Consider the following 16,556-nt stretch of genomic DNA (forward strand, 5'->3'; position numbering starts at 1 on the left):
AGCCAGAGACTGAGGACAGAGGAGATGCCCTTTCGGGCCCGTCTGAGGAAGCTGATTTTAGGAAGAGGAAGTAGAGAGTAATGTGGGCAGCTGCTTGCTGTTCCTAAGTTGGCGCCAGCCAGCAGCCAGGAGCCGAGCCGGCCTGTGTTGGGGAGCAGTGGGGGTGCTACGGCGGCACTTGGTGAATCTGCAGGTGTTGTCGTCCCCTGCAGCCCGCCAGCAGCCTGGGCTGAGCTCTCAGACCCCTGCATTCACCCAGAGAGCAGGCGGGGTGCCCGGCTCTTCCTGGAAGAGCCTGGGCTTCCTTTAACCTCTCAGGTGGAAGCAGCTGAAGGGAACTTTGAAAGGTTTTGCACAGGAGTTGAGGCGAGAGGGGCTCCCTCAGCAGGACTGTTCAGTGCTGTGTGGCCAGTAGAGGCCGACGGGACCCAGCCTGGACGGCCCGAGGACCCCAGAGTCTGCCCCACTGATGTGGGCTCTGGGTCAGACCCAGGAGAGGAGGAGACACAGGTTCTTCCCGGGCTCGCTCTGCACCTTAGAGACCCAGGGAATGGTCCTCCTGGCCAGGCACCGCCTCTCAGGGGAAGCTGGGGGAGAGGGTGTGAGTGAAGAAGGGAAAGCTGAGCCACCGTGGCTTCAGATATGGGGGTAGAACCTTTACGTTTTCTGGGCTTTTGCCCAGATGCCTCCAAATCGTAAGTGAGGAACCCCATCCGAGGAAGACTGAGGCCAGGGCTGGTCCTAGACAAGACTGTGAGGCAAACCAGGGTTGGACTTGACCTCAGCCTTGTTCGCTACTCCAATGATACCATCCCACCCCTCCAGCTACTTGAGGCCAGCAACTGGGTCTTATTTGTGAATCCCAACTAGCACAGTGCTAGGCATTGAGTATGTCTCTTTCCTAATTTTTTAAACATTACTTTCCTCCCTCTTCTACAATCAAAGCTCATCTCAGAAAAAGATTAGCTCATTCACACTGGGGTATACATGAATAATAACAGCTTAAAGCATTATTTGTACTAGGAGCATTTAAAAGAAGAGATGGAGAAATGAAGTTATGCCATAGAGGCGGGCCCACTATATCTGGGTATAAGGCTAGTTGTGGTTGTGAGGTGGAAATAATGAGTGTGTGTATGTGTGTGTAGCAGTGCCCTCTATGAGCACCTGCCCCCACTATCCCAAAGAGCACCCACTAGGTCGGCCTTCCCCAGAGATGCATGTCTCTGTTTGGATTTCATGTGCTCAGTTCTCCCGTTTTCCTTTGCAGGGTTCTACGTGCAGGAGATGGCCGACGAGAGCACGGCCAAGCTGTACTCGGGGCTGCTGGGGCTGGGGGACGAGATCCTCGAGGTGAACGGGGCCAAGGTCGCGGGGCTGGGCTTGGCTCACATTCAGGAGCTCCTGGCCCACGCGGAGAGCTTGTCCATCCGCGTGCTGAGGCAGAGGCCTGTCCCACGGTGACCCAGAGGTGCTTTTGACCTCACCGTCCCCCCTTGGAAGCCCTGACCCGCCCCGGGGAGGTGGCTGGGGTGCGCTGACAGAGCTGAGCTGCTTGTTCCCCAAAAATGAAGAGCACAGTGGCACGTAACCGCCTGGGCTGTGGCAGGGCCCCCGCGATTGACCCCCCGGGGGAGAGGGAAGCAGCCTGCTGGTGTGCTTTGTGTAAGGATGTCACTTCATGCAGAGCTGGGGACAGAACGCACGGGTCTCCCTCCGCGCCCAGCCCGAGGTGGTGGCAACATCTTCCTGCACCTTTGTTGGCAGGGGGAGGAGAGGGATTCAGTGGGTCCTTCGGTTGGTCCCTGAGTGTCGCCTCGCCCCAGGTCCCGTCCCACTCTCTGTCAAGGGCTCCCCCAGCCTCTCACACTCCAGAACCAGAAAAAGTGCTTGCCCATGTTGGCCTTGAGCCTGCCTTTGTCAGTCTCTTTTCTCCCTGCTCCCATTCGGCACCTTTGCTCTTTTTCCAGAAATGGGCAAAGTGTCCTGGAGTAACAGTCTTACAGCCATTGACCGTAGCTTCCAAACCCCAAACTGGAACATGTTGGTGGTTCTAAAACTAGAACAGGTCTGGTGTGAGAACATCTGGGTGATGTTATTTGGTAGCCAAAATATTAAGAATTTCTGGGAAATTTTTGTGATACACAAGGTTGAAGGAAAAAAATGAAATCAATTTCAGGGAAGTGCAGCTGTGGCCAGTGGGACCGGCCAGACCAGCCCCACCCTCAGGGCCCGGCCCTCTGCCTTTGCCCAGAGCGAGGCTGGAGCTGCCTGGCTTCTCCTGTCGAGCTTGGACACAGGGCTGCAGCTGATGGCAAGCTGTCCCCAGTCACGAGCTCTCTGCCCAGATTCCCTGACGGCAGCTGTGGGTGGGGGGTGGCCAGCAGAGAGAGGGCGGGGCATAGGCGGGGGTATGGGCTGTCCCCCCTGGGCGCCTCCCCGCTCTAGGCCTCAGCACTACCCAAAGAGTTGGGACGCTCTGGGAGTGGATGGCCGTGTGTCAGTCTTAAATTATTAAAAAGCAAAGCTGAAGCTTCTCCCACTCTGAGTTCTAAATTCTAGGTGGAACACTCACTTGACCTTCACTAGCTGTGGGCAGGGGCCGCGGGAGTGGGGGGAGGACACAGGTGCAGCAGTGGGGAGGCCCCGGGTGGGGTGAGGCCAGGTAGCTGCAGAAGCCTCATGAAGGAGGAACGGGGAGGCTCCAGCAGGTGTGCAGAGGGCCAGTGAACAGGTACTTGGGCCTTCAGGATGTGACGAGAGCACTGGGACACCTCAGAGACCATCTGGGGCCCCCACAGCAAAGACGTGGCCCCACAGCAGGGAACTACAGGGGAGGGGAAACCCTGGCGGCTCCTGTACCCCAATTCCTGGCCTTGAGGTCATGAAACTTTGGGAAAATTTCACTGTCAAAAAAGCTTCTAGGGGCAAAAGGCACCTCTGCTTTCCCAGTATGGTGCTTTTCCAGTCCTGGCCAGGAAGAAGGTGGGGCGCTCAGGCAGGGTCAGGACAGGGCAGGGGGAGGACTCCAGGGAGAGAGAGCATCTGCTTCTATTACCTCCCAGGTGCGGGGCCAGGCTCTTGACACATGTTATTTCATCCTTAAAATCGTCCTGCCAGGTATGACCTGTTTATTGTCTTCATTTACACAGATGGAGAACCAAGGCCAGTGACAATGACAGGACATTCAGATCCAGACCCTCTGACTTGGGGCCACTGTTCCTCCTGCGCCCGCTCACCCCCCCCATGCCAGAAAAGGCTTGATGGAAGGGGAGGGAGGGAGGCACTGGGGACTGTGTGTGAAGTAGACCAGCCCGGGGGGCGGGGAGGCGAGAGCCCTGGGAGGGGGGACGGAGGTCTGTCGCGGGCCAGGGACCAGGAGGCGACTGTGCGCGGGCAGCAGCCCCGCGACCTCCCCAAGAGGCTCCTTCACTCCGACGCGGGTGTCGCCTGCAAATCGGGGTGGCCCTGCGGGTCCGGGAGGTGCAGGCGGCCGGCCGCCGGGAGGTGTCCTCCAGCCTGGGTGCGCGCCCCTCCCCCTCGGCCGCCGGCTCCGCGCCGCCCCTTCCTCGCCTGCGGGCGCCCTGCCCGCCCCGGAGGTCCCTCCGGCCCCGGCTCGGTGAGAGCGGGGATGCAGGAGCCCGAGGGCTCACATGGCCTGGGGTCCCGGGGTTACCCGCCCCCACTCCCTACCTCCGCCACACACACGCACGACACCCGGCTGGGCGCCGGAGGCGAGATGAAGAGGACCTCGCCGAGCCCTGGAGGAGTGCGCCGTCGAGGGCGGGAGGGGCAAGGAGGCGACGCGAGGCGGGGGCGCAGTGCCCGAGGTTTCGCGCGCGATGCAGGAACCGCGGGTAACTTTCAAATTTTGGGAATCGAGCTTAACCTGGGAATTCAGGGACGTGCAGTCTCTGTGCCGTCACCCCCCTGCTCCGCCAACGTTCCAGAGCTCTGATAGAGACATTAAGGACACAATCCTGAATCCTCAGGGCAACTCTGCGAGGGAGGGACTACTGAGCCCCGGCTTACAAACTGGAGCCCGAGCCTCAAAGGTTAAATCACTCATCCAAGGTCACAGCGAATAATTCGCGGAGGATTTGAACCCGGCCCTCTGTGACTCCCAGCCTGCGGCCCTGCACCCTCCTGGGACCCTGGGGGACTCCCCTACCTCACTCGGAGGCCGTGTGACAACCCTGCCAAGCCGCCCGCCCCGCTTCCGTTTCGCAGCCAAGACATGCCATGGGCTGGGCCTCCCCACTCCCCGCCGGGGAAGGGGAGACGGACGGCAGAGCACTTTCCAGAACAGTGTTTCCGAGCTGCAGGCACGACCCGCTCGTGGGTCACAAAAACTTATCTTGTGGGTTGAATCCAGTATTTGAGAAAAAAGAAGAAAGTATTAGTGCCCCGCACAAGGCAGGGGCAGATTTTTTTGGGGACACGCTGCTTTCAGATGTGTGTGTCTTGAGTGCTAATGTCTAGTCTTGTTAAGGCCCCGCCCTGGAGGGAAGCAAAAACACGCCCCCGCCTCCATTCCGCCCCGCGCTCGCCTTCTGCCCGGCCTTCTGCCCTCCCGCTGCCTGCGGAGGCTGCTGGAAAACTTTTCCGGCCTGGTGGCTGGTCTGTGTGCCTGGCCCCTGGGGAGAAGAGGCATCCTTGATCTAACATCCTTGTGGCCAAGAGGAGACCTGTGTCCCAGAGGCAAAGTGCAATGACATGACTGGACTTCCAGGTCCTGCAAACTGGCCTCTAGGCTTCCCACACGGGTATTTATTGGCGGGAGCTTCACGCTGTTGATCCCTGATGCCGGCAGGCCCCAACTCCACGCCTGCATCCACCCACCCATTCATTAAGCTTATGCCTTACAAGGGCCTTTGCTGGAAGGCCCTTCTCCTTGTCCACCCACGGACCCCCTAGCAGCCTTCAAAGATATTAGAAGTACCCACCCTGGGAAGCGTTCCATGACACCTGCATGCTGACTTCGGCCCCTCCCCTTCACCACCATAGAATCTGGTACCCAGGGCTCTGTATGGCAGCTCTCTCTCTATAGAATTGCATGTTTATTCCCTACCGAATTTACCTGGCAACAACTGGACTTCCCTGGTCCATCTGCCCAATCCGTTCCCCACCATAAATCCCCAGGCTGGCTCTGCAGCTGTTCAAAAGGCCCTGCTGTCACCGATCTCCTTCATCTGCTCCCTCCCTCCCCATCATCTCTGAAGTTTCCCTCTTTCCGCTAGAGCCAGAGCACCTGCTCAGACATGGCAACAGCCTTCCTTGGCAAGAAGCTCTGCCCAGCTCTCTCAGGCTGTGGGTTTGGCCAGGTCGGAGAGCTGGGCCCCGAGGAAGGGGCTGCTGGGATTGGCTCTGAAACGCTGCCCATGGAGCCAGGCCTTAACAGCTGCCCTGCCAGGCCTGCAGGGATCCGGGCTCTCCTGTGGATGCCTGGCTGCCCACTGGGCCTGCCTTTGTCTTGTCCTTCTGCAGTCTGGCCTCAGGCTCCGACTCACAGTGTGGAGCTGCCCTTAGGGGTCTGGCCAGGTGCCAGCACTGGGGAGAGGTCTGCTCTGCCTTTGAGATGCCCATGTGCCCAGGGTGGGGATAGCTACAGCTGTGAAAAAAGACAAGCCAGTGTGCCAAGGGCGATGGTGGAAGCCCCAGGCAGGAGGCTCCACTCCACCCGGTGAGAAAGGCCAGTCCCAGGCTCGCCAGCCTCCATCCAGTTCTGGGGTTAAACTCGGGAACAGGAATGATGGCAATCACGGGAGCTCACAGCAGCTCAGATGCTACGACTTTGGTTCTCATCCTGGGCGGCTCAAACTGAGTCTCCAGGCTTTTCTGAGTTTATGCAAAAAGGAGCTTGGCTGGCTGACTTTTTGCACATTACCAGCCAAATAAACAAAAGCTCCAAAACATCTGATCAGCAAGGCTGACCCGCCTGAGGTCCCTGACCAGATTTCTTGAACCCCACAGTGGGTCCACAGGGTCTGAGACATGGTCAAGTCTAAGGCAACTGGTGTCCGTGTTTTTCTTCGGCACTTCTGAGTTCAGTGCTTTAACCCACTGCTACCCTGTACGACCCTCCTCCCCTCTTCCGCTTTCCTGGACCATTTCTGTGGTTGGAAAGATGGCTTAATGAAACACCTGCTTGCCGCCACTAAAATCTGAAGGGTGTCTTTTTTTTTTTTAGAGAGAGCCTACATAATGGTCGAGTCAGACCTGGGTTCTAATCCAGATTCTACCACTTTCTGGTTGTATCCTTGGGCAAGCTTCTTAATTGGTCTATGCCTCGGTTTTCCTGTATAAAATGGGCCTCAACAGTATTTCCCTCATGGGGTTGTGGGAATTAAATGAGAACGGTGTTTTGCTCCTCACCGGGTCCCTAATGCCTTGGTCAAAGACCTGCCTGGCACATCAGATTCTCATGAAACGTTGGCCAGAAGTGTTAGCTACTAATAACAGAAAACCTGAGAAGTTTGCTCCTGAAGAGTTGAGGACCCCTTCCCAAAGGCCAGGCAATCTTGATGTGAGCTTTAGTGAGCGGAGAGAGAAAGCACTTAATGGTGTGCGTGAGGAAGGGGGATGAGGAGGGGGGAGGGAGGGACACCATCGCAAAGGTCAGAGGCCAGACTTGGGAGTAACCACCAATCCCGAGGGGGCTTGTGGAGCAGGTCACTCTCTGAGAGGCGTCCCGGTGGGCTGTTTGTGCTCAGGCTGTGCTTGGCCTGCACCAAACAGGAGCCACTGCTAACGTTCCAGGTGTCAGCACCTTGGTAGGAGGGGCCCTGTTCCCAGAGCGCCCACATCCCGGAGGTGCCAAGGCTCAAGGTTTACCGATTTGAAATGTATCCCGTTGGGCAGTGGAACATTGTGGCAGCGTGGGTGGATCTTCCACTCCTGTGGTTCCAGTTGTGCCTCAGGTCTTGCCTTTTTCCACGTCTTATGTACGACTTGCAGCCAGTGGGGCCCTTCTGATGCTGGCACTCTGCTGCCCAGCAGCTGCGAGTGGAGTTGAGGTGCCGGCACACCGGGAAGCCTCAGCCTTGCAAACGCACTTTCTCCCCGTCCACACCACAGTCCACGCTTCCCCCTGGGGTGGCAGGAGGTGATCTGCTCTCATCAGGGGACACACGTAACCATTTCCTCTGCCTAAATCCCTTCCTTCTCAACTCTTTAACTGTAACTCTGAAGCACGCCCTCATTCCTCAAGCAAGGCTGGTTGTACGTTGATCTGCCTGTACCCCTTCCAGCTAGATATGACGACATCTGGGGGGAACCATGCTGAGCACTCAGGAGGCACTGATGTGCCAAGTTCTGTGCCAGGCGCTGGGGGCAAGCGGCTCTGCCTCTCACCAGCTGTGTGACCTTGAGAAATTACTTCTGTGTCCCCATTTCCTCATTGGTCAATTCAAGATAATATTAGAGTGGAAACTCCACAGTTTCATGCAGTCATTTTAAGGATGATATGCATTAATACAGAGTACTGAGAACAGATCTGGGCACATGGAAGGCGCTCAATTCCTGGAGTGAGGACATGATGGGGAATGGAGTGAAGACTCCTGCTCTCTGTCACCCTGTGCCACACAGATCTGAGGGCAGGCTCTTAACTAGCGATTCACATGGCCAGTATTCTTGTTTGCCAACACATCAGTGAGGGCGGACCTAAAGGACTCGATTCCTTTTGTGTTCCAGTCTCTCTGCTCCCCTGTAACTCCTTGTCCCAACTGAAACACTATAACACTTTGAATACACAGTATGGTTATTTTGGGGTTTAAGAATTTATAAAACTTGCTCACTAGAGAAAGCACAATTTAGAATTCAGATCTCCGAGCAGCCACAAACTTTCCCCACCCCAGGCACAGGGGTGTGCCCATATCTATTAGTGCTGGTGGAAGGAGGGGAGGGAGCCGCGTTTAGGTATGAAAAGAACTAAAAAAAGAAAAACAAAAAACAACCAAACTGAAAAAAACCAACCCAGAAAAAAGCTCATGGTCTCTCCATTTCTCTTTAATACTGAACAGTATTCTTTATACAGTTGTAACATGATTTCAAGAGCAGAAGTAAGAAACATAACTGATAAACTTCAGGGTGTAAAAATATCACTTTTTAGGATGGCTAGTTGAGGTTTCTTTTACACAAGTATTTTTTAAAAGTTTTCAAGTTTATAGTGTCATCAAAGTTTGTTTAATGTCAAGATTACAATCAAAGCTGTGGAAGATGTTCTATTTTGGAGGATGGGTTACTGCACCCTAGACCCCACGAGGTGGTAGCAGTGGTTCTGAAACTACAGTGGGCATCACACTGACCCCAGCCCCACAGTGTGTGACTCAGCCAGTCTGGGCCGGGGCCTGAGAATCTGCATTTCCAATGAGCTCCCAGGGGACGCTGCTGCCACTGGTCCCACACTGCACTTGGAGGCCCAGCGTGTAGAGGAAGCAAGAATCTCTCCCCCGTGGTGAGGGCGGTAAACTTCTGGCACCAGGGCTCTGGCGCTCTCCTCATGGGGGTCGGGGGAGCACCAGCTGGAAATCACCCAGGCATTTGCAACTCTAATCCTTGATCTCACTTCTTTAGCTTGTACCTTCTAGTTATTTAAAAATAAAACACTGTGGGTTATTTATCCTTGGAAGAAAAATGCAAGTTTAGTCCTGCTGAGTACTGCCGTGTATTACACATTCTGCTAATGACACAAATTTCTGATTACAAATGAGGCAGTGAAAGCGTATTTCCACATACAAAAACTCAATGCGTATCGTTTACAGCTTGTCTCTGGCCTTTTCGTGGTTTCCAGGCCACCCTTGGGCATTCTCTGAGCTTTCTCGACAGCAGCGCGCAGCCCAAGCCCATTAGGACGCAATCAGATGGCACTTACCAGAAGTTCCAAGAACTTACTAGTGGGACACCTGGCTGACCCTCCTCACCCGCTCGGACGACAGGGCACAGGTACTCTTTTCCTGAGGACTAGGACGTCTGCCTCTCCCAGAACAGACCTTAACCACAGGGTCACAACTGCCCTTCAGCAGCAGGGTCTCAGCTAAAACCTACTTTCTACAGAGCAGGAAGAACCACCGTGAACCTGGTCCTACCCTGGGGCTGACAGAAAGCCTGGCACCAGGCTGCCACCAGGAAGCAGGGCCCGAGAGCTCTGGTCAGCCAACAATGAGGCTGGGTGGTCTTATTTCTAACACCTCCTGGATAATCAAGTGGCTTCTGGGCTTTACGACTCATAACCATAACAAAAAAATGCTAAAATACACTGTCGCACAAGGGTCTGGCTGCAGTTGGCAAACCAGGCCCATGAAACGTTCATGAGAAACCCAAGGCAGGGGGCAGTAACGGACCACCACTTCTAAGCACGGTCCCATCTACACAGCCTCAGGAAGGGCATCTCTGGACAAAGGGCACGTCAGAAGGAAGACAGCACCAACATGTTGGCTCACGTCAGAGCGACACCAAGTTCTTTTTCTTTCTGCCTCACCTCCCCAAGTGTCTGTGTTGGTGAAGAGGCCGTAACCTAACAAAGCACTCCCCACTGTATGCAGCCTGCAGCAACACCAGCAGGGCGCCACCACACATCCAGAGTTCCAGCGTTCTTCCCGAAGCAACAAACATCACACGGCGCGGGGAGGGGTGAGTACAAGTTACTATCAGCCTGTCTTTTATGTCACTGAGGTCAGCTTTACATCCTTAAGCTTGTCCCAGACAGGATGTGGGCAGCCTGCGGCCAAGTCCAGGATGCAACAGGCCAAGTGACTCCCATATTGTGGGGGGGCTGTAACCATTTCATCTCTAAAACAGCAGGGCTCAGCCAAGTGAGTCTGCTGTTAGGGATGCTGACCCCAGAAGTCAGCGAGTTTGGCCTTTTGGCCCTGCCCTGGATGCCCCAGTGCCAGGCTTCAGCCTGGAAGGTTCACAGCAGTGCCGTTCTTGTCTGGAGGGCTGTCTGACTCAGAACTCTCTGGGCTTTCTGGACTCGACACCAAACAGCAGTTCCCCAGTGAGCATTCTTAAGTCAACACAGGTGAGAAGGGCATGCATGTTTACGCATGGCAGACAGATGCAGGCCTGATAAGAACAGGACGGCCTTATTCTGAGCATAAGCACGTCTTCTGAAGGCTGGGAGCTGGGAAGGGCAGCTGGACATTACAGAGAGACCACCTCCTCTTATCAGGCCAGCCAGGGGACTAGACCGTCCCTGACACAGAAGCAGAGGCTGAGAAGAAGCGCGCGCTGCGCCTCCGACGGCCCCCAGGCCTTTTGATGGGGCCCTGTCTTCATGGACTGACCCTGGTCAGGACGGCACAGTGTGACTGTAAGGAGGGGCCCGTAAGTCTGCGATCTCTTTGGTTTCACTTTCTGTCTGCTCTTGATGGACAAAGAACATACTTTAAAAAAATTACTCTTAGAAAACCTGGGAAGGAAAGGAATGCCAGTGGGAGGAAGACGCAACATCAGAGGTGGTGCATTCCCTCCTTCGGAACTTCAGCTTTCCAGACCGCCCGAATTTTGTTTTGTTTACAAATTCATCCCATGGTACAAGGTGAAGCCAAACAGTCCCCATCCACAGGGGAAAAGCAGCTCATATTTATCATTCAGTCTTTAGATCTTCAAAAGCTATGAATTCTCTCGAAAGGTAACGGTCTCACTTCACAGCCAGGGAAATTACCAAAAGAAAAATCTTGGCTCTGCCACCTTCACGTACAGAAGGTAAAACACTTCACAGAGACAGATTTCTGTTGGAGTTCGACTAGATTTCTCTTCACAGCCCTTAATCTCACGAGGTGAGAAGGAGTGGAAGTTGCCAAGTTGTTGGCTACCAGACCCATCAGTCTGTTTAACTCTGGCTAAAAGCAGAGAATAATGGGCAAGTTACCAAGCTTCCCCGCTCCGGCTCTGGCGCGAAGATCCTCCTGTAACACACACGCTGCGGCTTCCAATTGCCGCACGGCAGCGGGCGCACAGAGCGCACTGTGACTGTTCACAGGCCACGCAAAGACGAGATAACAAACTGGGACGGAAAACCAAAGGTATTTTGGTTTTCCAGCTGGATTCCCACTCTGGCAAACTCTCTCAATGGTTCATTCCCCATTTTACCCCCAAGTCAGCTGATTAGTGAAACGTTCTTCCGATAAACATGGATTGAGCTCTTTCTCTGGTATCCATCACGTTCTGCCAGTTCTTTAGAAGAAATGACTATGGGATGAGGTGCTGAAGGAGAAAAAAAGCCCAAATACCACAGGATGTGCTTCTAGGCAGCGTGGGGTCAATGGGGTCTATGCTCTGCTCGTTCTACGACACAGGGGCAAGGGACCACCTGGGTGCCCTCTACATCACCGATGAGGAAATATTTGTCCTTAAAAATAAACCCAGGCCTCTGGTCTGCTCTCTTTGACGGCCACAGTTTGGAGTCTGAGAGGAGGGCCTTCGAATGAATACTGTCTGTAGTGACTGCCCAGTCCGGGTACAACAGGGTCAGACCTGGGATCAAGCCAGCGGGGCCAGAAGTTATGCTGGGGGCGGGGCCGGCTCTCAAAGAACAGCTCCTTGGAGCAGTGGAGAGAACGGCGGCCCTACAGGGAGAACGCATGCTATGCTAGTTTTAAGAAAACTTGCGCTCTCTAAATATTTCCGTCCTCAGCTTCAGCCCGTGGTTGGTCCACAATAGCCGCCCTCTAGCAAACCCCTGAAGTCAGTGAGGCCAGCATGCTGATTCTAAATATAGCCAACATTTAGTCACAATACTTGGTCCCTGAAGTGAGGGGAGTATCTTACTCGTTAATGACCATGCGTGTTCCCAACAGGCCCCACTGACACACACAGCAGTTCCGCAGGGCACAGTAAATCTGGTAACAGCAGGGCAACAGCCTGGCTTTTAACTACGGCGACCGCAGACTCCACTAAGATGCCAGTGCTTCTTGTAATGTGGAGAGTGTGGAGTACAGTACTGAGATGAGGTCCACATTTATTTTTAACACAGACTTGTATATTTTAATGCAAAGCTAAGGACCACCTCTGTTCTCTATTTATAGAAGACTATTTGAATAAGTCTCAAAACTTTGTAAAACAAATAATCTAGTACCCTACATTTGAAGCCCTTTGTATTAATCACTTGTTTTTGCTAATTTCAAAAGAAATAACTTATCTATATCTCAAATACAGTTGAGTGTAAACGTGGATGTCAGCCACCCCTTTAGTTTTCTAAATCTGCTTTTAGCTTCATCAACAGGCAGACTGTTACCTATCATGATCCTAAACATGAGAAAATACCCTTCTTTTAAAATTTGTTACAAATATTTATTAAAAAGTGCAATTCAAAAGTTAGCTGGGCAAGTACATCATTGCAAATCACAAGGGGGGGAAGCTCAAAACAAAGAAAAAAAATACAAACAAAACAAGAAAAAAAGTTAAAAACAAAAAACAAAAAACAAAAAAACTGTGCTGAGGAATGAACTCCAAAAGATGAGGAAAGAAGACAAAAAGCTAGCACTCTGTCCAAGGCTGCTGTGCTTTCTAAGCGCAAACGACAGCGGGGAGGGGACACGCGCAGCATCCGCGCCAAGCTCGGGCTGTGGGTTCCGCTGCTACTTCAGCATTAGGTGCTCCCTCAGGGGTTATAAAAATACCGTGTGTACAGGTATACGCCAGAGGCATTTTAAAGTCGTGAGAAGCTTGACGTTTAGTGTCTCAGCAGTTTCAGCTACTAAAACTCAATTAAAGCGCCGGTCATTTAACTTTGGATTGGCTCAGTTATCTGAATGGATGGTAAGATTGAGTGGTCATCGTAGGGAAAACAGAACCCAGTTCACCTACCAATCCTTGCAGTGGTAAGAAAGTCTGGTCCAGAACTAGCCTTTCCTGTCATTAGTTTCTGAGTAAATGTAATAAATGTGCTAACCATGCCCAACCCCATCCCCCTACGTGGAGTGACCCAGGAATAAAATAACTGTCAGCGAGGCTAACCCAGGTCTTGATCCACTCAAGGGGACCGCCGAGCTGCTCAGCAGCCAGACATTTAGGGGTCACCCTGCAAAGGCCAGTTGCTCCTCTGGGGAGAAGGCTGTAGGACAGGGATGGGAACTCCGCAAGACTGACCTCTGGCGACCTTGCCCGCGCTTCCCTGGGCTGTGCACTCAGGGTCCTGCTGCCCTTTCCTCCCCTTCAATTCAAGCCACAAGTCAGCACCCCAAAGCCCAGTGCTTTTCATTTGTTTCCATTAGTTATTCCTACTACAGAAAAACGTGCCAGGAAAAGCAACTTCATCCTAGCACTTATCCCTGAAAAATCAATCACTCCATTTTCTGTCACAAACCACTGAGCCCTCTATCCCCGTTAATAGCCAGCTCTCGGGGGCCAAGGAATGCTACCACAACAGGATAGGAACCTACCCGGAGCGGCAGGTCGACAGGGTTCTCTTGGAGGAACAGCGGTGTGCTGAGCGGGGGGAAGGGGCTGAGCAGGAGGAGAGAGCTGCCAGAGACGAGGGAACGAGCAACAGCGAACACTGAGTCTGCGAATTTTTCTGGATTCCTCAGAGGCCCTCCAGGCGGAACGAGGTCCGGGGAGGCAAAGCTGTGGCCAGCTGTCCTCAGAACAGGACAGGCGGTGCCAGGAGTGTGCAGTTGTCTGCTTCTTCTTCCCATGGGCCCCGCAGCGCGGGGACGGAGGAGCTGTCTCAATTGTGGATCACAAAGAGAAAAGTCAGTGCAGGCTGTTCTCCGGAGAGGACCGTGAGGAGATGGCAACGTCGGCATGCCGCCTCTCCTTCTCCCCCTGGGTTCGTGCTGTGTGTGCGGGAGGAACAGCACCCATCACAGCACTAGGAAGAGGACCAGCACGACCAGCAGGACGGCGAAGAGGATGGCGATGGCACACCACTGGCGCCGATCTGGAAGGCAGGACACGAGGATCAGCTCTCTTGGGACTCTCCATTCCCCAAGATACAGTTACATGAATCTTAAGGTAACACCCTTAAGAAAATGGACAGACCATGCAAATGCCCGGGGCAGAAAGGGTCCTGAACCTGCTGAGGCGTCCGGGACTGTCCCGCTGCTCCGCTCCTGGCCCACACTGATATGCAGTTGCAATTCTGCCAGGGCCCTGCAAGTGAGCCTGGGAGTAAGTACGGGCTTTGTGTCTCAAGTCTTTAATTAGGCTCTGTGGGTCTCAGCTTTCTGCTGGTGGTTACCTGTCCCAGGAAAAGGCGCTGGCACTGGTGGTACAGATCAAAGCCTGTCTGCTTTAATCCCCCACGAAAGTCACATCAGTCAGTGCAACAGTAATCATGTGCTTTTCTCACTGAGCACTAAGGGAGGATGGCACGGAGATGAAAGCGACTTCAGGAAACGAAGGGCTGAAAAAGCAAGCTCCAGTGATCACTGGCATGATGGGTCTACACCACACCTCATCAGGAAGAAATGAGACTATTTAACCAGTGACCGTGTGAAAGTAGCTTATATCTAAAGGAAAGTGGAATGTCTTTTCTGAGACTTTCTGCCCTACCAACAACTTAGAACAGGCACAGGAAACAGTGGCTCCAGTCCATCTAAATGGCCAAGAACAAGGAAGCCCTGAGGGACAGAAGGGCCCACACAGGCCCGGGGGAATCTTGTGCCAGCCCACAATCCTGACTCAACAGCAGCGGCCTCACAGGCTGCTGAGGGAACTGAACAACACAGCTGGCCTCACACACATGCTGTGCTGTGTCCGGGGCACAGGACGCTTCCCTAACTCAGGGAGACGGAGACAGAACACGCAGTCTTTCTGTAGGTGAGTCCTGGTGTTTTCCACAAAGGGTCAGACTCATACAAAAGAATTTCACTATGAAAGTGTAGTTTAACTGCTAGAAATCAGAGTTCCATTTATTTTTTAAATTTTTATTTATTTTCAGGTGAGGAGGACTGGCCCTGAGCTAACATCGGTTGCCAATCTTCCTCTATTTTGTATGTGGGACACCGCCACAGCGTGGCTTGATAAGCAGTGCGCAGGTCCACGCTCAGGATCCAAACCTGTGAACCCCAGGCCACCGAAGCGGAGTCCACAAACTCAACCACTACACCACCGGGCTGGCCCCTAGTGTTCTATTTAAATACAAATATAAAGGTATACTGATTCATCAAAAGTTTATCTGAAAGCCTGCAGGTTTTAGCACATCATTAGCTATCAGATTTTAGCTATTGAGAATCACATTATACAAAGGTCTGAATCTAGGAAAATAGATTGCAGAACTTTCCACAAAGAAATGCTAAGTCCACAAAACACGGGTAAATGTCATGGGTAGCAGTCTTAGACCCAGCCAAGAGAACTGCCACCAAATGACAGTCACTAAAGCAAGCACCTTCTTGGCGGTGGCCATGTTGCCCTACCTCAGACACGCCAGAAACTCAGGTAGTAACTGCGATTAGGGCAGGGACCCCTGCTCTCCGTTCCCTTTCTGAAACAGGACTGCTCCAAAGGGCACGGGGAGGCAGAGCTGGCTACTCCAGATGATGTTTTGAATCTGTTTAACTATGACTTCAATGGTCAAGAAAACTCGGCTATCTAGCATTCTTTCATCTATTCAAAAATGTTTACAATAATTTAAAACCCCTCTCGTTAAGATGATTAGTCAGCATTCTTCCAGGAGTAAGCAGTAAAGGTAACTGCTTGCTAACCTCCACCCCCTGGGGTCCAGCCATTTTCAAACCCGAATTTCAAACCCGGAACCAGCTTTCCACTTTTTGGCTTTCAGTCTGTACCCACCCCCCTCCCCACCTCCAGTCGCTTTCTCTTCTGCAATTGCATTCAACAGGCGTTTTCATCAAGGAGAACACTCTCACACACGCTAGTACAACCCGGGAACACTCTTTTAAAGCTGAAATCTTTGAAGTGGTGAGTTGCTTCTGTGAAGCATGAACTAAGCAACCCCAGGGAACTACTTTCCTAGCAGGCTCTCCCCAGAAGGGGCGGGTACTAACCACAAGGGCTTTTGTGACCTCAAGTGAAAAGTCCTAAGCAGCTTTTTGCAAGCTCAAGACCAGCCTCAAAAAGTCAAGAGGGAAACAAAGGGAACTCCATGGTCATTTGGTTTTTTTTCCTCCCAATATATTTTCCTCCCTCAAAGAGAAAACATGAACAACAGAATTTTGGAAAGTGAGCAGAAGAAAACCTTGGCTTCTACTCAAAAGAAGATACCTTCTTTGTAGGAGAATGAGGAGACTAGCATCGCTGTTGGGTCATTCAAAAAAATAAGTGTGATGTCTTGGCTGATTACTGCCCACAAAGCAGCCAGGCATGGGGAGAGCAGACGTGCTGCCTCTCAGGAATTGAGAAGTGTGCGTTCAGTTACTGCCCAATCAAACCTCAGTGTATCTTGATAAACTTTCTTTACGTACAGGTTTGATTAAAAGGCAGTGAACTTTCCTGAAAGTTACAGAGGAGAAAAGACCTAAATACAAATTGCTTTGTCATCAAATTGAAGCCGACACCACCCAGCAGGAGGCCCCGGGGAATCTTTGTTTGGGGAGCACAGGCAAGCTGTCCAACTGGGGGGCCTTTCAGGCTAAATGCCCTGTTTCCTGGCT

At 52.8% G+C, this 16,556-nt stretch overlaps 2 protein-coding genes across 16 annotated transcripts in view; one reads left to right on the forward strand and one right to left on the reverse strand.

The window, feature by feature from the left end:
* The window catches only part of KIAA1614 (KIAA1614 ortholog), a 36,978-nt gene extending 34,444 nt beyond the window's left edge, over window positions 1–2,534 (forward strand). For all 13 annotated transcript variants that reach the window (XR_011532250.1, XR_011532253.1, XR_011532252.1 and 10 more), the window contains one exon: window positions 1,268–2,534. Coding sequence is in view for 9 of the 13 variants with exons in the window: in XM_070591743.1 (XP_070447844.1) it covers window positions 1,268–1,461 (194 nt within the window). In the remaining 4 variants the exon portion in view is untranslated. The remainder of the gene's footprint in view (window positions 1–1,267) is intronic.
* A 5,449-nt stretch (window positions 2,535–7,983) lies between these two features.
* Window positions 7,984–16,556, reverse strand: part of STX6 (syntaxin 6) — a 45,413-nt gene continuing 36,840 nt past the window's right edge. For all 3 annotated transcript variants that reach the window (XM_008543695.2, XM_008543699.2, XM_070591748.1), the window contains one exon: window positions 7,984–13,882. In XM_008543695.2, coding sequence (XP_008541917.1) covers window positions 13,806–13,882 — 77 coding nt within the window. In that variant the 3' untranslated portion in view covers window positions 7,984–13,805. The remainder of the gene's footprint in view (window positions 13,883–16,556) is intronic.

Source organism: Equus przewalskii, chromosome 23 (assembly GCF_037783145.1).
Source record: "Equus przewalskii isolate Varuska chromosome 23, EquPr2, whole genome shotgun sequence".
In the NCBI taxonomy this organism is placed as follows: Eukaryota; Metazoa; Chordata; class Mammalia; order Perissodactyla; family Equidae; genus Equus; species Equus przewalskii.